The sequence below is a fragment of the Glycine max genome, chromosome 9, assembly GCF_000004515.6.
Source record: "Glycine max cultivar Williams 82 chromosome 9, Glycine_max_v4.0, whole genome shotgun sequence".
In the NCBI taxonomy this organism is placed as follows: Eukaryota; Viridiplantae; Streptophyta; class Magnoliopsida; order Fabales; family Fabaceae; genus Glycine; species Glycine max.
Window position 1 is genome coordinate 15155309 of NC_038245.2, and position 22455 is coordinate 15177763.

The 22455-nt window shown below is 40.0% G+C and overlaps 1 protein-coding gene across 3 annotated transcripts; it reads right to left on the bottom strand.

The window, feature by feature from the left end:
• Positions 1 to 952: 952 nt before the first annotated feature.
• On the bottom strand, positions 953 to 10467 carry LOC100803769 (FIP1[V]-like protein). Of its 3 annotated transcripts, none has more exons than XM_003535014.5 (9): positions 9553 to 10467; positions 8194 to 8441; positions 7080 to 7206; positions 6935 to 7003; positions 6670 to 6816; positions 6001 to 6102; positions 5556 to 5902; positions 3213 to 4791; positions 953 to 1813 (listed from the first exon to the last, which is right to left on the bottom strand). In XM_003535014.5, the coding sequence occupies exons 1-9, from the start codon at positions 10321 to 10323 to the stop codon at positions 1253 to 1255; spliced, it is 3951 nt and encodes a 1316-aa protein (XP_003535062.1). In that variant the 5' UTR covers positions 10324 to 10467; the 3' UTR covers positions 953 to 1252. The 3 variants fall into 3 exon arrangements, with proteins under 3 accessions (XP_003535062.1, XP_006587147.1, XP_006587148.1); XM_006587084.4 differs by having other exon boundaries at positions 8194 to 8447; positions 9553 to 10466; XM_006587085.4 differs by lacking the exon at positions 953 to 1813 and adding an exon at positions 2585 to 2904 and having other exon boundaries at positions 8194 to 8447.
• Between the last annotated feature and the right edge of the window lie 11988 nt (positions 10468 to 22455).

The window sequence follows — 22455 nt, forward strand, 5'->3', positions numbered from 1 at the left end:
TAGAACTAGTGACACGTGAAGCACTCAACAATGGAGCTGCTGGTGAAGACGGAGACATTGTTGGGAAAATGCTCACCCACTGGTTATGTCAACAAAGCAAAGCTGGTTTTCAGATGAGGTACGCAAAGAAGTAGAAGTATGTATTGCTGAATCTGTTAATGAAAGGAAACGAATTCTAAATGCCCAACTTTTATGTAGAGATCACAATTCTTCATTTTTAGCTATTTAAAATTGCCTAAAAACTTCCAAAATTTTAAATTACTTTTAACAAACGATCTAAACAAAATTTTATAACTAGGAATTCCCTCTGAAAATTGCACTCCCCACTTCAAATTCCTTATCCAAACACACTGCTAATATCTATTCAATTCAAATTTCTCTTCCTTCACTTTTTTTACTCTCAACCAAAACAAAACCTTAATAAAGATAATATATATATATATATATATATATATATATATATATATATATATATATATATTAGAAGATTTGACAAAGGCAATAAATTATTATTTTACTTTCATTACTAGTTGAAATTTCTAACCTAAACTACATGTCATTTGATCTCTAGAAACAACAAGGCTCATTGATAAGGTTTCATGATTCCCGCATAAAAAATGTAAAGGTTGGGGGTGGGGGGGAGGGGGAGAGAGAGAGAGAGAGAGAGAGAATGAGTAATCCGTACTTGCTTACAGTCTAACAATTCAATTTAAAAAACACGTTTGAGAAGCAGGCACCATGCATTTCTTTGGATAGCCCTCACCAAGATGTTTTCCAAAAGCTTTGACCTGTAAAGTCCTCAAGTGTGGAAGGTGCCAGTATCAGGCTCAATGCCTCACCAGACATGCCAATGGTTTCTGAATGTCATTGCATCCAACCTTGGTCACGTTCACCAATAATTCTCATTACCCAGATCCATCTAGGTAAGAGCCATATTTGGACACACAATATGTACTACCTGTAGTGGCAGTTCATGTTTTACATTTTACTTGTATATATACAGTGTACAATAAATGTATAGGTAGTAAGGTCTACAAGATGACATTACTGAAGTACAAATTGTCCCAAACCCTACAGATGCCATTTTCAACGTTTGATAGTGATAGAGGATAGTGATAGAGATAGAGATACTAAGCATGGCTGGCTTGCAGGGTTCTAGAATTATAAAAAATATCAGGCAAAGCTGAAATTTTCCCTGGGCCAAACTATAGATTAGACTCCGGGCAAAATAATAATGCCCCAGATTTCTTATTCAGTTAGTGACCCATCTTCTTTTCCGGGCAGGTCGTTCTTGTTTGACTTCTGAATCTACTACTGGATTTTCACTTTTGGCAGAAGGCAGAGGTTCACTTTCTAACTTCTTGATGACAAGGGTCTCTTTTTCACTAGGCATTGGGAGCTTGAACCGCTCGCTACGCTTCTTCAACCTCTCAACCGTGTCAAGGTGCCGATCTCCCAATTCTTTTGTATCAGCATCCCTATTTTCCATATCTGCAGAATCCCTTGCTTCAGCTAACAAGAGATGTTGATTATCAACATCAACAGTTTTAGCAGGTTCATCCGCAGGCTTCCCAGCTTCAGAAGACCCATCGTTATTATCCTTATCAATGTCTTTATACTTCAAGGAAGAAGAGGACTTGTTGACACTGAAATCTCTTTCCTTATGGCTTGTCCAGCGTTCCAATTTAGAGCGTCCTCTGCGAGAATCTTGCTGTTCATCATCTGAGGACATGTCTTCCCGCTGTTTTCTTGACAGGCGATGCCCTGGAATTTCATGCTCAGCACGCTCTTCATCACCAGATCCTTTCAAGCCCTTCACAAATAGAAACTAACAATTATAGGAAACAAGAGCAAGCATCTAATGAATAATGATAATTTTCCATCATCAGCAACAGCTTTCATGCAGTGCAACACATTGAAGAGCACTCCACTATCACTTTCTTGATCAGTCGACAGGGACAGACTAAGGCAAAATGTGGTTAAAATAAGAAACTTTTTCCCAGCCAGCAAAGTCTCAACGAGATCCCTGCTAACCAGGGTTATTAATATTTCTGCACCAATTACTTTAATATTTCTTTTTTTTTTTATAAATACATGAATATAATTTTGTATTTTAGATAGAATCTCAATTCCGTTTACCTTACTACTAACAATATTAATACATCTGTTAAATGCAATTAATCATCAATTAAATTTAAAAGTGAATCTTAGACCCAATTCTGACAAATAAACAAAAAAAAAAAAAGCCTTGTCTTGTTAGGTTAAATCATCTGTATGGATCAAAGGATATCATTGAATTCTTATCAAAAATCAAAGTTTCAATAATCAATCTCAAGCACGGCCATTTTATGGTGAATCTCCTAAAGTAGCAAATCACTTCCAGAGCAACCTAGAATTAACACATTTGATTTGTTAATCCATGCCAAAAGTTCCGACAAAGTTATGCCTATTGCCTATTGCCAATTGCCTGACACATTCCTATTTTATCAACTCTAGTTGCTTATGAAAAAAATAAAATAAAAGCAAAAGGTGATAAGCTTGTCAGTTATAATAATACCGTGTTGAGACATCAAGACAAACAATATACCATAATAACAAGGTTTTTTTTCCAAACATCAGTCACTTGGAGGATATTTCTAGTGCAATCAAATAGGGTCAAAAGTCACAACAACAATAATCTCTCAACCAAAACATCAAGATAAAACAATAGGATAATGCATAATAATTTTAAGATAAAAGCTTCTCATAAACTAGATACTTAAGTCAAGAGTGGATCCCGTCATGCAGTATGTAGTAAATTCCAATTAACACTAGGTGGATTTATTAAACATCATCATACATTCTGTTTAAAAGCCACCTAAGTACTTTCTTCCAGAAGTTGAGTCTTCAAAGTTGGCAATCCTACTGGGACAAAAAAGACAAAACGATGCCTCAAAAGGACATATCTATTAATTTCCACCTCCTCCTAACATATGAAGAGGGGAAGGAGGAATAATGAAAATGCACAAGCTAGTTATTCATGATCAAGTGTGCCTTGGCATACATTATGTAGCTTGAACCAACACTTCTAACATTACTGGTCACTAAATTGCAACTAAACATAATTCTAGACCTTCATGATTCTAAGAGTCACATATTGAGAATACTTAATTTCATGTAAAGATTATTTTACTCTCCAGATAGTTTCACGTTTTCACATGAAGTGTGCATACCTTCTCATTGGTTGGACCAATTTGATTTTCTTGACTTCTCTTGGACAGGCCTAAACTATTAAGGTCACTAACATCACGTTCTTTGCTTTTCCTTGAGCCTTCTCTATGCTTGACTTTTTGGTTATCTGAAAAATTAGCAACACGATCACTACGACTACTTGACCTTTCTTGCCTAGATCGCCTTTCCTCAGTAGTATATTGATTTCCACGGGCAGAAGCATCATCTCGCCCCTTATGATGTGGACTTTCATCCTGAATTCTATCCCTTCTCTTCAATTGGTCATTTTGCCGCATTGCTTCTCTGGATTGGTATTCTTTCTCAGAAAGTTTATGTTCAGCCCCTCGTCCACTTCTTACAGAACTTCGTCCTTCTTCTCTTTCACGCTTGGGTAGGTGTTCTTCATGGGACTGTTTCATCCGATGCCACTCCTCCCTATCTCTCTGCCTATCACCCCTCTCCCTTGGTACCCAGGCATCATCTTTCTGCCTAGTAGCATATTGATCATCAGGGTTATCTCTAGCTCTTTGCAGGTCATCCCTCTTTCGTGGATCCAATACTTCATCTCTTTCTCGCCTGCGCCGACTAGCATTTTCCCTGTAGCCATGCAGAACTTCTTCTTTGTCAATATGCTCCCTCCTAAGATATTCCTCATCCTTCCTCCTCTTGCCACGGTAATCCTCCACTGCTTCGTACCTAATCCTCAAGCCCTCGTCTCTTTCCCTATGTCTTGAATCTCTGGACCCAACATCTTTTTCATACAAAACCCTGTAGCTACCATTATCCAACTGTTTTCTAGAATGAAGGCTATCTTCTTTGTCGTTTCTCTCATTTTCTCGAACCTTAGCCCTATCCCTCTTTCTAGGTTCATCATTTCTAACCCTTCTGTTATAGAGATCATCATCTCTCCGTGCCCAATCCATTTCAGAATTGTCCCTTTCTTTTTGTCCATCAAATCCATCTGTATTTGCGTGTAACTGAGGAGCTGAGCTAGGATGCCGGTCCTTGTAAGGGTATGATCTCTCTCTGCCTTTAAGCATCATGCGATTTCTTTCAGGTTCTTGCTTTGCATCATGCTCTCTTTTATAAAATCCCGGCTCAATTTCATCAGGGTGCTGTCTGATGCTACCCAGATGTGCTGATTGTGGATCCTGAACTACTTCTTCCTCAAAACCCTCTTGCCGCTTCTGGTTATCTCTACTGCTTGCTGATCTTGCTTTGCTGTTATCACTACTTTTTGCAGCCTTTGAGTCCTCCCAATCATCATCAACTTCATCAGGCAAAGGTGGCTCAACTTGAGATGTTACTTTCTGTCTCTTTGCTACCCCATCCTCAAGGGTATCTACTCTGTCTACTGTTTCCTCCTTTTCCAATCTTGAACTTCCATCAGCTGTCTCAGTGTCCTCAAGTTCAATATCTTTGTACTCCACACTGGACTCCCCTACATCCTTAACGGCAGGGGATGATCTATGTCTACCTTCCATGCTTTCCGCTGACTCTTCTTTTTGACTGTTATCAGTTGCCAATTCTTGAATAGGAATAATAGGAGGAGACTGACCACGCACTCTTCTTTGCATCTGCCTGTAAATACAAAAGATATTTATAAATTGTACATGAAGATTACAAAGCCTATTAGGTCCAGACACCAGCTTAAAAAAATTGCAATGAAAATAATAAACTATGTTTCTAGCAAAATAGAATTTGACAAGTACGCTAAAGGATGTACACATGAAAAAAAAAATCCTTAAATCAAGAAAATATATCTAAGTATCTAATAAAAGGAATGATATCTTTTATTTTCTTTAATATAATTCTGAAACAAGGAAAAGTGCTTTTTTTCACTTATAGCATTTGAGTAGTTCCATAATCTTTATCTAGGATCCAGCCTTCATTTTTTTCCAAGAAAAGACATGCCGAATATATTTCATTATTATTTGTCATGTTAATAATGTGCTTCTCGAACCATTCAAAATTTTAACTGTTTTATGACATAGTAATTTAATTCAAGGCAACATCACTGTAACCTATATTGTCAGTTTCGGTCATTTGTCCTGGTTTAGAAAATCCCTTACCAATTACAACTACCCTTAGCATGAATCAATCCTGATATCTAAATCTCCTCTACTTCATGGTGCATTGCAGCATACAAACCTAATGATAAAGACCTCAGTGTGGGATACATTTCAAAGATTCTTAAACTTAATGAGCATCTGCTGATTTATGGATGCCTATAGAATGAAATGAATATGATAACAACAAAGTAAAGCAGTGGGAAAAACATTAGCATACAGATAAAGGTTGACATTTTCAAAGTATTTTCTTGTGGAATATGCACTATCAAGTACCTTTCGTCATGAGAGGAGCTAAAATTGCCACCATAGTTCCTACGATTTTGGCCCCTTGAGCCAGAGTACTCAATTGGCTCTTCCTGTGGGAAGAACAATTTTTCATCTCCATTAGGCATGTTAGCAGCACAGGAATTTATAAATGGCATTCTTCTTCCTGCAATCTCTTTCTTTCGACCATTATAATCCTGTGGAAAACCATCAAAATACTTGGGCTCCAACCTTGGAATTTCATCCCCAGCTACATGGTCTTCTCTAAAATCCTCTCTATGGGGATCTCCACTCTCTGGTGGATCTTGAGCAATTCCTGCAGAGGACTCGTCATCTTCTGTATCCTGTAAAACAATCTGTTTACAAAAATACTTAGTAATGTATACAATGCATATGCAGTAAAATGGGTTATCTGAAGACCACATATTATTTATATGACAAAATCATCAAATACCTCAATGATTGCATCTGAATCACGGATTCGGGGAGGGCGGGTATCAATGGAAGGAAGCCGGTCACCATAACCACCTTCCACCTGTATTGCTCTACCAGTTGGCTGGTAGGAAATAAATTTATAAGAGACTAGAGACAGAATTAGAGAATAAAGGAAAAATATCTACCACAAACATAATGCTATATTGACCAACATCAAGCAGCCCAAAAAGCATACAGAAAGCAGTTATATGGGCTTTGTTAAATATATATTGTATACAGCTGTATTGTGTAGACAGCTGTGTGGGTAAAAGGCTGTTTTGAGTGTGTGAGTGAGGTTGAGTGTGTATTAAGCTTTATGTGTTGTCATGTTGAGTGTGTGGGAAGCTGAGTGTCTAATCCTTATCCAAAGGCAGCTTTCCCCTTCTCTCTCTCTCTCTGTACTATATATATATATATATATATATATATATATATATGTGTGTGTGTGTGTGTGTGTGTGTGTGTTAATAAAAAGCTAAGTGCTGAGTGTGATAATTTTCTCCACTCATTCAAATTTAAGTTGTTGGTATCTCAAATCCTTAAGCAATGTAGTCCTAAATTTTCAACAGGCTTAATATGAGAGAAATTCCTACAAACAGAAGTATATTGTCAATAATTTTATTACACATAAAATTAGACAGATACATACTAGTGGTGGTCGCACACGTCCAGTCCCAGAACCTTTCATAACATCGCTTTGTCCAACATCTGACTTTAGAGAATTTGTGTGTTCACCAGGTACATCATGTATACCAGTAGCTGCAGCTAATTCAGGGGGTAAGTCTGGATCATACTCCTGAAATGAAATCAATTAGATGATTAACTTAATTATAAAATCAGTACTCAAACAACCTTGGGAAATTGATAAGGAAAAGGAACTAAATTAGTAATGTAAAATACAAAAGTTCCTCTACCTGCTCTGTTCGACCACTCTCATAAACACGGATCTTGCTTTGCATAGTAGACTCCAAGCGTAGTTGCTCCTAAAAAAGTCAAATACAAGGTTTCTCAGTATACACTAACTTGTGGAGAATGTTGGAAGTATGTTAATAATTTTACCAGCTGTTTGCAATAATCTTTCCAGCTCTCCTCATTCAAGCCAAAGTTGAAAAAATCCGATATATCAACATTCGGATATTTCCACGGTTTCTCCTCAAAATTCTCAATTTCAACATCAAATATAGTCCTGAAAATAATTGGCAGGTTTATAAGCACTAAATAGGTGACACATAAATGAGATTTAGTTATAAATGAACAAAAATATTAAAATAATGGAAGTAAAAGTATCCTGCATCAGAGATGTGCTTTTGTTGTAAGATTCTAACTCAAATAGATTGATACAAGTAATATCAAACTCCATACATCAAAATTTATTTATCAGCAAGGTAGTTGTCAGAGAAATAGGTATTCCAAAAGAAAGCACACTGCTACATTAATAAAAAGTAGGAGTGAGCAATTATATTTATTTATACATCATGGAGATAAACCACCAAAGAAAATAAAACAATAACAAGCTGTTGGAAATAAAGATAGTGATTAATATGTCATTGGGAATAATGAGAGTTGATGTATCATTGACAAGATTAGGGTAATAGGGAATGGTCTAATTCTTTACTATTGCTCTTGTAAATGTAAGATGTAGTAATTCTTGTGTCTGCATGTGTGTAATAGAATATATTAGAATGTTGAGTGCTACACTCAAGAAATCACAAATCATGTCTAGTCATGTTTTTAGTCCATTTTCAGTGCAAGTCAATAATAACATTCCAAGAAAAGCAAAGGACAAACTTGATCCAGTAGTCCACAAGTTTTCATTTTATATTATTAAATCAAAGTTAAGTAAAAGTCAGACATGTTTCTATAGATCAAAAGACAAAAGAAACAACAGTACTGGAGCTTAGCCTCATTCCACTCGTTAATGTTTTTTTAGGATTCTAGACACTTCTCTCTTAAATTACAGTGATACTTCACCACTCAAAAAATGCCTTCCATTTTGGAAAGATTATATCATAGGAAATAATTAATTTTTTACTTTAAAAAAAGAGCTCTCTCAGGAAGTTTCCAGGGAAAAAAAAAAGTGATTATTTTCCCAAAATACGCTACTCTAAGACACTTCAAATCTAGGGTCATGAAAAAACAAAATGAAATTTAGATCATGAAAATTTAAAATTACTTGTGAGAAGGAAGTGTGAATTCCAATCCACCACCAAACCCCCGCCCTGCAGCACTGCTGCCCCAACCAGGTAATCCAGGACCTGCATGAAAACCTTTTTGCATAGCAGCACCACCTTTTATTCCAGGTGGTCTCCATTCCCCTCTGCCTCGACCAGCCATGTTAGCCAGAGGACGAATTTGACCAGGAGGCCCTCCTGGAGCAGAAGCAGCAGCTCCAGGCATTAGCGCTGCACCAGGCCTAACATACTGATACTATGCATAAACAATAAAATAACAAATTATTAGATTTTTCCCATTTCATATATTCATAAGAAAACCAAGAACTATCATGAATTAACAACAATCAAATTTTTTAGCTTAGAGAAGAAAATCATGAAATTAATCTCTGCAAAACTGCAGAGAAGGAAAAACTATCCCACTTGTTAGGATTAAAGAACTTCACTTGAAAGGCCCTGATCAATTCAAACTGTGAGCAATCCCCTTTCATGGGCAATTTGTAAAAGCCACAGGTTAAGCCATCACCAAGCATACAATTGTAGTAGCCTCCCTCCCCATAATTTTTTTAATAATTGATTTACCAAAAACATAGCATTCAACCAAAACTAGGTTATCTGATTACAGATATACAAATACTATCTAAACACAAGTAATTTTTTGTTCCAGATGAAATGATGAAAGAAATACATACAAGTGTACAATTGTTAACAAGGCCCCACCAGAATAGTTCACAACAAAAAGGCCAGTCAAAGTTCCAAGTGTAGACACCAAACAAAATTTTACCCACACCACAACAACACATTATCATAGCAGAAACATTTGACTAAGCTCATCCAGTCCTTGAACCCAAGCTTCAACTAGTATACAACAACAAACTGAGTACAAAGTGCATGACTGCATGCACTAACTAACTAACTAATAAAAAACATGTACACAAATCTCCATGCACGAAGCCCAGCTAAATATTCAACGACAGAAAGAACCAGAAAATCTTTTCCCAAACAAAAGACAATTAGGCAAGCCAACAAGAATCACTCACATCTCATCTCACAGGAAATCGATACAAATTTCAACACAAAGCCATCCAAATTTCCATTACCACACATTTTCAACACAAGACTAATGCAATTTATCATAGCCACTCAGTCTTTTCCTTTTTCAACTTTTTCCAAAAATTGAGTACTTTTGCCTGAAACATAAAGCCAGAGGTGATTCAATTTCAAATCATCAAAGTTCATTTGACAAACAAACCAATCTCTTATACAATTCTACAAACTACAAACACACAATTTCGCTCTTGAATACTCACTATAAAATCCCTGAACACAAGCAATGCCCTTTCAATCAACACAACACTCACCTTGAAAGGCGAATGAAAGGGGTGATATCCATGATTGCTATACCCAATCTTCGGTGGTACGGCCGCACCGCCGACCTTGGCCAATTCTCCGGCAGCGTCCTTCCTATCGCCATCACCGGCAGCAAGGGCAGCATTCTCGCCCCACTCCGGCTCCTCCACGCCCTGATTCAGATCGCCGCCAGCCACAATCACAAGCTCCTCATCCCCATCCTCCTCCTCCTCATCACCATCCGCCACCCCTCCTCTCTCCATGGCCATGTGATTGTTCTCATTCAACACTATCTTCAAATCATCCTCACTGTCGCTGTCCCAATCATCTCCCTCGCCCTCAGGCGGCACCGCCGCCGCCGCCTCGCCGGACAGCCCCGGAATAACCGTCTCTCCGACGACGTCTCCACCACATCCGCCGTCGTCATCGTCCTCCTCGATGTCGAATTTCACCTCCCTGTCCATCGGATCAACGCCCGCTACGACGGCGGCGACGAGGTTTGAATCCGGCAGAGGCTCCGCGTCCGGAATTTTCGGCGACTCCGGGGGCGGTTCGCGTGGGTCAGGCTCAGGGAGGGGATTGGTTGGTGCAGGGGAATAAGTGTGGGGCGCATCGCAGGGGATCTGTGCGGCGTCGGGATTGGGATTGAGATTGAGATCGAGAGAGGGGGGCGCAGGGGAAAGTTGGTGGAGCTGCTGCGCAGAAGATGATGAGGGCGAAGAAGAAGCGAAGGGGCGGAGAACGTCGGTGTATAAATCTCCGAACTCGTCGTCGTCTTCCATTGGGCGAAGCGAAGAGAAGAGAAAGAGAGTTTCGAAACAGAGAAAGAGAACGATAAGTGTGCGTCTGCTTTAAAGAGAGGGTTTTGTAGGTTTGGCAACTGATGATGCCACACAGCTTCGGTTCTCTATTGACTCAGCTTCTTGTTCGCCTAGGTTAAACCACCATTATAGTTCGTTGCAAATGAAATTACTATATTGCACTAACTACAATTTTTGTAGGATAATAAGACATGAAATTATTATTGCGGATAGATTAATTTAAATTCTTAATAATTAGTATAAAATGTTGGAAAATTTAGGAGGAGTACAAGGCGCAATCTAAATTCTAGTAGAGAAAGTTTATGAATTCAATTTATTCAAAGAGTATTTATATATGTTGGAAAAGAAAAGGATTTATATAAAAAAATTTCATATATCATATTTTAAAAAGATTTAACCAGCCATCTAGTTTTTGTTGTTTCCAAACTTATCTTTTTTTAATTCTTATAGTTAATAAGTGGATTTTTTAGTTCTTAAAGTTTACATTTTAATTTTTAAAAGATTTATGTCGTTAAAATTTTCTTAATTACGTTAGTTAAAGAATTTTAACGACAATCAAAGAATTTTAACGGTAATGACCTTTTGAGAATTAAAATGTAAACTTTATGGAGACTAAAATAGATAAATTTAAAAACTATAAAAATTAAATGGATAATTAAACCTTTTAAAACTATGTGAGGGGATTCAATCTTATAAGTTAATTGTTAACCCGCTATGCATGCAAGATTATGTCTTATTTTACCCAACTAATCCCTTGGAATTAGTATGTAACAGTTTTAGATAATGATACTAATTTTTTTAATTATTTATCATATTAAATATTATTATGCTAATGTTTTAAATTAAAAAAGTAAAAATAAGGATTAAAATAAGTAATATTTAATAATTAAAATCACATTTTTGAAATTTTAAGAATTAAACTGACCAGTATTTTGTGATTTAAGAATCCAATTTAATGTGTTATTGACTAGTTTATTTATGTATTTAAACATTAAATATATTAAATTAATTCCTTGAATTGTTTTCACACATATCAAATAAAATTAGAACAATTTAAATTGATTTTATAACACCTTAACTTTATTTAGACTTTGCAGTAAAAAAAAAAACTTTACACATTTTTTCTTTAAGAGTATTGTCATATCCTAATTTCGTTCGGAGACTATCGTTCGTTAATCTTTTGATCCTTGCTAGTCGACTTACAATGTTGAACACCACTTACAATGCGAAATAGATGATCATTCAGTATTTTGATCAAAAATGCGAAAAATACCAAAAAAAGGGGGGCAAAAGGGTTTTTTTATTGAGTTTCCTGGACCCTAGCTCCCCCAAGCTAGCCTCTAGCTCACCTGGCCCCCAAATGACTTCAGGGTGAAGGAACCAGCTTGCCTGGGCAAGCCAGTTACTTTAGGAGTAAGCCTTAGCTCACTTGGGCGAGCTGCAAGTCCACCGAAAATGACCTTTTGCCTATAAATAGGCGTGCTAGAGGGGCTGAGAAGGGGTTCCAAGGTTCAGAAGTGGAGAGAATTGAGAGAATTAAGAAAGAAGAAGAAGAAAGAAGAGGAAACGAAGTCAATGCGCTACCAAATCGCGACCGTGATCATTCCCTACATCAACGATCTCGTTTTTCTTTGTAAGGTTCAATCTTAATTGATCACTAGTGTTGTAAAGTTGTCTTTAAAGAGATTGAAAGTAAATAAACAAAACCAAGATAAAACCAACTCATAACTAATTTCTTTTTATCAAATATCACTTGGGATCGTTTCAAGGTCTAACGCCTTAACGATTCTTTCCGCTTTTCAAATTTAAAAGATCGTTTCAAGGTCCAAAGCCTTAACGATTCTCTCTGCTTTTCAAAATTTAAAACATCGTTTCAAGGTCCAACTTCTTAAATTACTTTTTGTTCGCAATTAAAATGAATCTTTCAAAAACATAAAAAAAAAATCAATTTAACATTGTCATACCCTAATTTCTTCCAGAGACGATCATTTGCAAACATTTGGATTCTTGCCAACCGAATTGAGCTGCTTAACACCAATTGTCGCGCAATCCATAAGATTTTTTGACGTTTCGGAAGGAAATGTGCAAAATACTCAAAAAAAAAAGGGCAAAAGGGTCACTTTTGGGGCATTTTTCAGCCCCTGGGCCCACTAGGAAGCTTAGGGCTGAAGTAACCAGCTCGCTTGGGCGAGCAAGGTTACTTCTGAAGGAAGCAAGCAGCTCACCTGGGCGAGCTGCTATGCAACCTCCACCCCTCAGTGATCTCATGTATTCTTCTACGAATAGCACATAAATTATAGTTTTGTTGTATAGCTAGTGATATTTTGTCTCTTTAGAGTAATGCGTCACTTTTTAATGCATACGTTGGGGCGCCGCAATGCCTAGAACGTAGTATTAAAAAGATGGATCTTTTTCGGTCTCGCATATGTAAATTACCACTTGTTTTTCTTTTCGTTTCATGCATGCGCATTGCATCATTCATATCGGAGCCTTGATTCACCCCTTTTTTAGGTAAATGATGGGGACAAATCAAAACGGAAAAAGATTCTATCAAGTCAAGATTAAGGGCCTAGATGTCACCAGCCTTAAGGAGTTAGGACGGTTGATGGGACCCCTCCAAAGGCAAGCCTTCCGCAAAGTGTACGGAAATATTTTAGATTTGACCACAGCGGAGGTATTTACGGAAGCCATTGTATCCCTCGCCCAATACTATGACCAGCCATTGAGATGTTTCACGTTTGGGGACTTCCAAATAGTACCGACTGTTGAAGAATTTGAGGAGATTTTAGGATGCCCTCTTGGGGGAAGAAAACCGTATCTTTTCTCCGGGTTTCTTCCCTCCTTGAGCAAGATTGCTGCTGTGGTCAGAGATTCGGCGAGAGAGTTGGATCGTATGAAGCAAACTCGAAACGGCGTAGTGGGCCTACCGCGGAAATACTTGGAAGGCAAGGCAAGGGATATGGCGAATCAAAAAGAGTGGGTCTCGTTTGCCGATATACTAGCTTTGCTAATCTTTGGGATTGTCCTCTTTCCAAACGTGGACGGTTTGGTGGACCTAGCCGCAATTGATGCTTTCCTTGCATATCACCATAGCAAGGAGAGCCCGGTGGTAGCTATCTTGGCAGACTTATTTGATACATTTGACCGAAGGTGCGAGAAGAACAGCGCATGGATTGTCTGCTGCTTACCCGCTCTTTGTGTGTGGTTGGTTTCGCACCTATTCCAACGAGACATAAGGCACCCGTGTCCGCTTGAAAGTTATCGCTCGTGCGTCAAAAAGAGAAGAGTAGATTGGGACCAATACTTGGCTGGGATAGGAGGCAACACAATCAACTGGTTTCCTCGATGGAAGGAAGGAAAGGAGGGAGTTCTCTTCTCATGTAAGGACTACCCAAACGTTCCGTTGATAGGGACGAGGGGTTGTATTAACTATAATCCCACACTTGCTATAAGACAGTTAGGGTACCCCATAGAGAGCCTCTCGCCTTTCCTTGTGAGAGATTTCGGTGCACAAAGTTTCAAGGTTGTACAAAGAGTCCACAAGGTGTGGGAAAGCCCGTTAAGGAAAGATAAAGAACTTAGGGGCATCCGTAATGACATCATCGGTGGTTATCATGAATGGCTAAGAGTTCATACACGAGGGTTAGATTGGCTCTCAAAGTTGAAAATTATCAACGAGGAGAACTTCGAAGCTCCAAAAGAGGATGAAGAAGTCCAAGCTCTAAAATCAGAGCTAGGAAAGGCAAGACTCGCCAAAGAAAAATTCAAGTTAGTCGCTACAGACATCCAGAAAGAGTGTGCCGAATTACGAGAGGAAAATGCGGCTACCGCAAGAGCCCTCGAACAAGAAACCAAGAGGGCTCGCAAGGAAGAGCATGGCCGGGATAAAATCCGAGGAGCTTTGTGGGGCAGCAACAATGAGCTCAAGCTCCGAAGAGAGGAAAGAGACCAGTCACGAGTACATGGCATGGTCTTAAAGGAGGAGTTAGCTGCTTGCTCAAGATCCAAGAGGAGTTTGGTCCAACACTTAGAAGCCACGGAGCAAAGCATGCTAGCTATAATAGGGCAGTACAAAGAAGAGTTAAACCAGTCTTTGACCCATGAACAAAAACTAGTAGAGGACTTCGCACAAGTGTACGCCGAGAAGGAAGCAAGAGGGAGAGTGATTGATGCATTGCATCAAGAAGCGACCATGTGGATGGATAGGTTCTCCTTGACCTTAAATGGGAGTCAAGACCTCCCGCGACTACTAGCCAAAGCAAAGGCCATTGCTGAAGTGCGTTCAGCCCTAGAGGAAATTCACGGGCTAATCAATTACTGTCAACACATGATAGATTTAATGACCCATATAATTAGAAACCGTTAGTTTCTGTTGTAACACTTTTGTATGATCTTGGCTAGATAAAAGCTTTTGTTCCTTTTTATAAAAAGAGAAGTTCTGAAACTCATCACGTTATCTAAAAAGGCCTTGAGGTGGATCCAAGTGCTCTGATCATTCTTTAGCATATTCATGTTTTGGTGGCATACTCACCACTGTTTGTTTCTTTAGGGAACTCACCATAACTAAAAAAGTGCAAAGGCAGCCCTATAACACCCGATCAAGAAGTAAGATGGATAACGAAGAGGGAGTGCAAGAACAGATGAAGGCTGACCTATCGGCCTTAAAAGATCAGATGGCTTTTATCACGAAGGCCATGCTAAAACTTCAAAAAAACTATAGAAGATAATGCTATGGCAGCCGCTTCCAATACAGCTAGGGAAGCAGAACCGGTGCTACAGCCCACAATAAACTTGGGCCGAGACAGAAACGCGACGGGTTTTAATCGGAGGTATAGTCCTCAAGCCTACCCTTATGGTTTGCCTCCAGACTTCACTCCCCATACCGCTCCAGACGATTTGAGCCAAGCCCCTACCTTCGAGGGGTAGCTCCCTCCTCATGCCGACTATCCTTTGCAAGAAGATGATGAAGGAGATGCCCATTTAGGCCCTCTACTTCCCCTCAAGGAACTAGCCCCCATGAGTTGCCCCAACCAAACATAGTCCGCCACGTCCCGTCTCCATCCGCACCCGTTAAGGAACTCGTTCCCTTTGCAAAAGACAAGGGAAAGATTGATCTACTAGAAGAGAGGCTGAGAGTGGTAGAAGGCCTCGGCAACTATCCGTTCACGGATTTAGCGGATCTGTGTCTGGTACCTGACATCATCATTCCCCCCAAGTTTAAAGTACCAGATTTTGATAAATACATAGGGACGACATGTCCAAAAGGTCATCTTCGGATGTATTGCCGAAGGATGGGGGCATATTCTACGGACGAAAAGCTGTTAATGCACTTCTTTCAAGACAGCTTAGCCGGAGCAGCAGTGGCGTGGTACACCAATTTGGAAGCATCTTAGATCCGGTCATGGAAAGACTTGGCAACTGCCTTCATTAGGCAGTACCAATACAACATGGATATGGCTCCTGATTGGAACCAACTTCAGAGCATGACTGTCATACCCTAATTTCGTCCGGGGACCATCTGTTGTTGGGATGCGACCCTCGTTTGACCACTTCGAGGTACTTGGCACCCATCGTTAGGCAATTCGTGAAGTTTCGTGACATGCCGGAAGTCAAAAGAAAGCATTGTAGCACAATACGTGAAGTTCTGTGACATGCCGAAAATTAAAAGCAAATGTTAGAGCGCAATCCGTAAAGTTCCGTAATGTTCCGGAAGGCAAAAAAAGGGATGATTACGTAATTTGTAAGGTTTCGTAACATTATGAAAAGAAAACAAGCATCGTTACGAAATTTGTAAAGTTTCGTAACGTTACGGAAAAAGAATCACCAAAAAAGAGCATGGGGGTGTATTTAGTAAAAATGGGGGTGCAAATAGCAACCAGGCCCACTTGGGCCTTCCAGAAAATTCCTCCAGAAGGCGGTTGCTTCTGGAGGAAGCAACCTAGCTCGCCTGGGCGAGCTGGGTGGCAAGCTTCTCCCCTATTTTCGTATAAATAAGGGGAGAGGTGAAGGGAAAAAATGTTCAGCCCTTCTGGTATTTCGAGGTCACTTGAAATTAGTGAAAAAAATTGTTTTCTTCACTGTTCTTCATCGTTCTTTGTTCGTTCTTCGTAGTTCTTCGGTCTTCAACCAGTAAGTTCCCGAAATCGAACTTTTCAATTCATTCTATGTACCCTTGGTGGTCTCCACTTGTTTCGCGTGCTTTTATTTTCATTTCATTTATTTTCCGTACCCCCTTTTGACGTGCTTTAGTCATTTTCTCGCCTAATCAAAAAATAAAATAAATTTCCACTGATCACTTGAATTGTAACATCCGTTAATTTCTGTTAAAATGAAATCCGACCGTTCGGTCATGCCATAACCACGTTGGAAACCAAAAAGAGGTAAAATAATAATATAATAATAAAAAATATATTTTAGTAAAATAAAACAAAAAAATCAATCGGACGTTTCTCTTTGCGATTTCTCTTTCTTAATCGAATCGACTAATAACCAAAGTGAAACTAAGGCTAAAATCAATTCATAAACCAAACCTTTGTCATCACCTAAAAAAGCCATTTTCAAAGGTCCAACGCCTTGAAATGGTCTTTTCCGCTTTTATTGGTTAAGTGTAGATTTCTAAAAAGCCTAAAATCAATATGTAACTTTGTTACCTCTTTCAAAAATAAAGAAATCATTAATGGTCCAATGCCTTAATGTTTTCTGTCTTTTCAAAAGAATCGAAAGATTATCTAATGGTCCAACGCCTTAAATGACCTTTCATTCAATAAAAACATATCTTGCAAAAAAGGATAAAAAATAACTTAACCAAAATGCTTTGTTCACAAAAGAACTATGCAGGTCTGATTTTCTCATCACAATTGAGGAATACGTAGGAGCAAAGGGAAACGCCCTTGTCGATCACAAAAAGATAAAAACATAAAAAGGCATAAAAAAGACATAAGAACGTAAAAAGGGAAAAGAATATAAATTGAAGTCATATTTGCACATTTGATTAAAGGCTGCCGTCTCTTGTGACGGATGCGTGAGGTGCTAATACCTTCCCCGTGCGTAATACAACTCCCGAACTTTTCACTTAGGGTTTGTAGATCACGTCTTTTTCCGGTTTTTCTGACGTTTTCCTCAAATAAACGTTGGTGGCGACTCCGCGCGTATTCCTTTCTTGGAACACGCACCCGCAAGTCACGCGTCGCCCTCCCGCTGAAGGGTAGGTTGTGACAGTTGGCGACTCCACTGGGGACTATTTTTAGAGAGTTAGGCTATTTAATCTTGTGCAAATGTTTTACCATGACTATCTCCTTTGTTGGCTTCCTTTTATTTTTCTTATGTTCTTGTATATATAACTCTTTAATGCTTTTAATGCGTTTTAAAATGTATGCATTAGGTAAATATTTATTCATTTGATGCACACAAACACCAACACTATTTGCACACACGGTGAGTTGAAAAAAAAGGGGCCCTATACCCGATCTCGTGGGAACATAGGGAGTGGAGGTGAATCTGTGATCATGCTAGGTCTCCGACTTGCTTGGTTACAGTGAACCCTCATCTAGAGTTTTTCTCTTTGATAACATATTGTTGCTAGTAGTCCCTACTTCTGCAATATGTTCTTCGAAGGGGATGATACCTCTAGAGACCATCAAGAGAGATATGACCACCTTGGGAATTATCACTAAAAGCCTAGTTAGCTCCCTCCCATATAGGTCCCTTGAATAGGGGCACGAAGCGGACACGCTGCGTGCCATTTTTTTCACACTGCCATGCATAAGTGTCATGTACCCTTTTGCTTATATTTTGTGAATATTGTCATACTATGTACATTCCCGTGTTGCGTCTTTCGCATATGCATCATGCACGGGTTCTGTCTTGATCCCCTCTCTTTAACAAACCAACAGAGGGTCCGTGTCACCTTCTTTAATACATACGTTGGGCACTTTGCTACCCCAAGACGTTGTATCTAAGAAGGAGACAATTTCCCGGGCTCCCGTATTTGTAAATTGCATCTGTGTCATATGCATTTCTTCATGCATTCATCCATTCCACCCATGATAGATGTCGGAGTTTTAATTCGCACCGATTTTTGTTCACTTTAGTAAAACATGGGATCAAGTCAAATGCCTTCGCTTAAAAAGAGGTTCTATCAAGTCAAGGTCAAGAGCCTAGGGATCACCAGTCTAAAAAAGTTAGGGCAGTTGATGGGTCAGCTCCAGCGGCAAGCTTTTCGCAAAGCTTACGGTAAGATCTGGGACCTAGCCATGGTAGAAGTCTCCACAGAGGCCATTGCCTCCCTCGCCCAGTATTATGATCAGCCGTTGAGGTGCTTCACCTTTGGGGACTTCCAGCTATCACCCATGGTGGAAGAATTTGAAGAGATCCTAGGATGCCCTCTAGGGGGGAGGAAACCATACCTCTTCACAGGGTTCTATCCCTCATTAGCTAGGATTTCCAAGATAGTCCAATTCTCGGCGCAGGAATTAGACCACAGAAAGCAAGTTGAAAATGGGGTGGTTGGAATACTAAGAAAATGTTTGGAGGAAAAAGCAAGAATCTTGGCAGGTAAAGGCGAGTGGGCCCCATTCATAGATATTCTTGCACTGTTGATTTTCGGAGGAGTCCTCTTTCCGAATGTGGATGGGTTGGTGGACCTGGCAGCGATCGACGCTTTTCTCGCCTATCATAACCACAAGGAAAGCCCGGTTGTCGCTATGCTAGCCGACCTATATGACACCTTCGACCGAAGATGTGAAAAGAGCAATACAAGGATTGTTTGCTGTACTTCAGCTCTTTATGTATGGTTAGTTTCACACCTTTTTTGCCAAGAGGTGAGGCATGCTTGCCCGCTAGAAAGCCACTGTTCATGCACAAAGAAAGGATGGGCAAATTGGGACCAACTCTTAGCAAGCAAAGAAGGGGCATCTGCCAACTGGTTCCCTCGATGGAAGGAAGGAGGAACCGGAGTTCTTATTTCATGCGAAGGATTTCCAAATGTTCCCTTGATGGGAACAAGGGGTTGCATCAGCTACAATCCTGTTCTTGCTATAAGACAACTTGGCTACCCTATGAGAGGGGCGCCACTAGAGGATGAGCTCATGCCTGTCATTTCACGAGGCTTCAATAAGACCAACGTGGAGACACTTCAGAAGGTCCGCAAGGCATGGGAGGTGTTGCAAAAGAAGGACAAGGAACTCAGGGGCAGTAACAATGGGCCCATCGAAGGCTATCGTAAGTGGTTAAAAGCCCACGTGCAAGGTCTGGATTGGCTTCCAAGTTTGAGAATCGCTAAAAGAGAGGAAGTTGAGGCACCGGAGGAAGACGAAGAAGTGCAGACCCTTAGGGCGGAACTTGAGCAAGCCCAAACAATTAAAGAAAGGTTCAAATCAGCAGCTCTGAAAATCCGAAAGGAGAATACCAAACTGAGAGATGTAAATGTGGCTACCACCAAAGCCTTGGAACGAGAAACCAAGAGGGCTTGTAGGGAAGAACACGGCTGGAACAAGTTCCGAGGGGCTCTGTGGGGTAGCAACAGCGAGCTTAAACTCCGAAGAGAGGAAAGGGACCAATCACGAGTAGACAGTTTGATCTTGAAAGATGAATTGAAGGCTTGCTCGAGGTCCAAAAGAAACCTGTCTCAGCGGTTATGCGAGACAGAGACCAACATGTTAGCTATCATCAGCAAGTACCAAGAAGAACTAAATCTAGCTGCGGCCCACAAGCATAGAGTGGTGGAAGAGTATGCCCAAGTGTAGGCGGAAAAGGAGGCTAGAGGAAGGGTGATCGACTCGCTACATCAAGAGGCAACAATGTGGATGGACCAATTTGCCCTTACCTTGAACGGGAGTCAAGAGCTTCCCCGACTACTAGCCAAGGCCAAGGCAATGGCGGACACCTACTCCGCCCCCGAGGAGATCCACGGACTGCTCGGCTATTGTCAGCATATGATAGATCTAATGTCCCATATAATTAGAAACCGCTAGGGAACTTGTATTGTCACTCAGATCTTGACTAGTTATAACTTTTTGAATAAAATGAGTTTATCCCATGTTTTTACTCCAAAAGTCAGTGCGAATCAAATCACTCCCGCATTTTATCTCTAGCATGCATTCATATCATGCATCGCATAAACATCTCTTCATGGCATCATAATGAACATATCGTTCCTGCAATTGTTCGTTATCATATTCAAGCCTCACATTTTGCATGAGTCATTACATCATCATGCATATGCGTTCAACATACTTTTTGTTCTACAAACTGCATACCTTTTGTTTTCATGTTCGCTCATGCATGATCCTTGCATTTTCCTCTACAAAACAAAAACAAAAAGGGAAGCATGAAAATTCATGATGCATTCTTAGTTGCATATATTCGGTACCATGAGCCAACCAAGTTGGGATCATAAACCCGTTTCACTTAAAAACAAAATGATTGAACATGGTACTTAATGCATGGTTAACTAGGAAATGATGTTTCTTCGGGCATCTCAAATTCATAATTACATTTTCCATGCATTGCTTAAAGTATGCCCGAGTCATTCATCCCTATGAAAGGTTATTGAAGTATTGGCGATCAGAATTACCATTCCTTGGATTATAGGGTTGAACTAAGCTCATGTTTTTTTCGAAAAAAGTTCATCAAGTCAAGTTCAAGTATGGAAGTAACCATCTTGCAAAAATTGGGGCAAAAGATGAATCGAGTTACATCACTGCTTTGTCTACTGCCAAACACATTTAGGACTGTTGATGTCCTTGTTACTTCCATTTTCACCTTGACCAAGATGTCATGGACCATGTTGAAAAATCTAAATTGATTCAACCCCATGTCCTGCATAAAAATTCGCAATACTTCAACTGTGCATCATTCGCGTACATCCATCATTTTCATTGGTTGCATTGCTCATTGCATTCTTTCCTTGGAAAAAATGAACTTAATCATTATTATCAAAAAGAAAAAAACATTCGCTTTACGACGCCCTTACCAAACCTGTGCTAGAGCTAGAGTAATGGGTGAAGTAGAGGAGGTGCAAGAGCAAATGAAGGCCGACATGGAGGCCATGAAAGAGCAAATGGCCACAATGATGGAGGCCATGATGAGCATAAAGAAGATAATAGAAGCCAATGCGGTTGCAGTTGCCACTACCAGCGCTGTCGCTAAGGTGAACCTGATGCCCCCATCTGGCCTTAACCAAATGAATCATCCAACCTCAAATATGGTAGGCAAAGATTTGGGAAGTACGGGCGGCCCCCCATTATGCGCAAATTCAAAACAAGCATGCCTTCCCACCATATGTGGCATACACTCCCAGTGAGGATGTCAATAATTCCGCTCCCATACTCATTGAAAGCCGACAACCTCAAACTGATCATGCAGATGTCTCTCAAACCATGGGAGAGACACATGAAATTCCCCACCACAATCTAGCCGACTTTGAGCCTTGCCTCGGATATGCCACTGAAGGGCAAGCAGTTGGTGGTATACCCCTGCAAAACACTTTGAAGGGCCCTTAGTATCACCCACAACCACACCTCTTGCATTCCACAACAAGTAAAAACCCTCATGCTATGGCAAAAATGGGAAAGTTGGATCATCTAGAGGAAAGGCTCAGGGCCATTGAAGGAGGTGAAGCTTATGCCTTTGCTAAACTAGAAGAGTTGTTCCTAGTACCCAATATCATCACCCCTCCCAAGTTCAAGGTGTCAGACTTTGACAAGTACAAGGGGACTACTTGCCCCAAGAACCATCTAAAGATGTATTGTCGGAAGATGGGGGCATACACAAAAGATGAGGAACTGCTGATACATTTCTTCCAAGAAAGTCTTACTGGGGTAGCTGTTACCTGGTACACTAACTTGGAACCTTCTCGAGTCCATTCTTGGAAGGACCTAATGGTTGCCTTCGTTAGGCAGTATCAGTACAATTTCGATATGGCTCTAGATAGGATGCAACTACAGAACATGTGCAAAAAGGGGCACGAATCTTTCAAAGAATACACCCAAAGGCGGAGGGATTTGGCAGCCCAAGTAGCACCCCCAATGATGGAAAGGGAGATGATAATGGTGATGGTAGACACATTACCAATATTCAACTATGAAAAGATGG

Bases quoted from the DNA above. Each gene is read 5' to 3' on its own strand.
- LOC100803769 (XM_006587084.4), bottom strand. From the start codon at position 10,323: ATGGAAGACGACGACGAGTTCGGAGATTTATACACCGACGTTCTCCGC. The intron at 5,903-6,000 runs GTATTTGATGAT...TTTTGTAAACAG, and splicing joins ATTCAGATGCAATCATTGAG to ATTGTTTTACAGGATACAGA. The intron at 4,792-5,555 runs GTACTTGATAGT...TTGTATTTACAG, and splicing joins AGCTCCTCTCATGACGAAAG to GCAGATGCAAAGAAGAGTGC.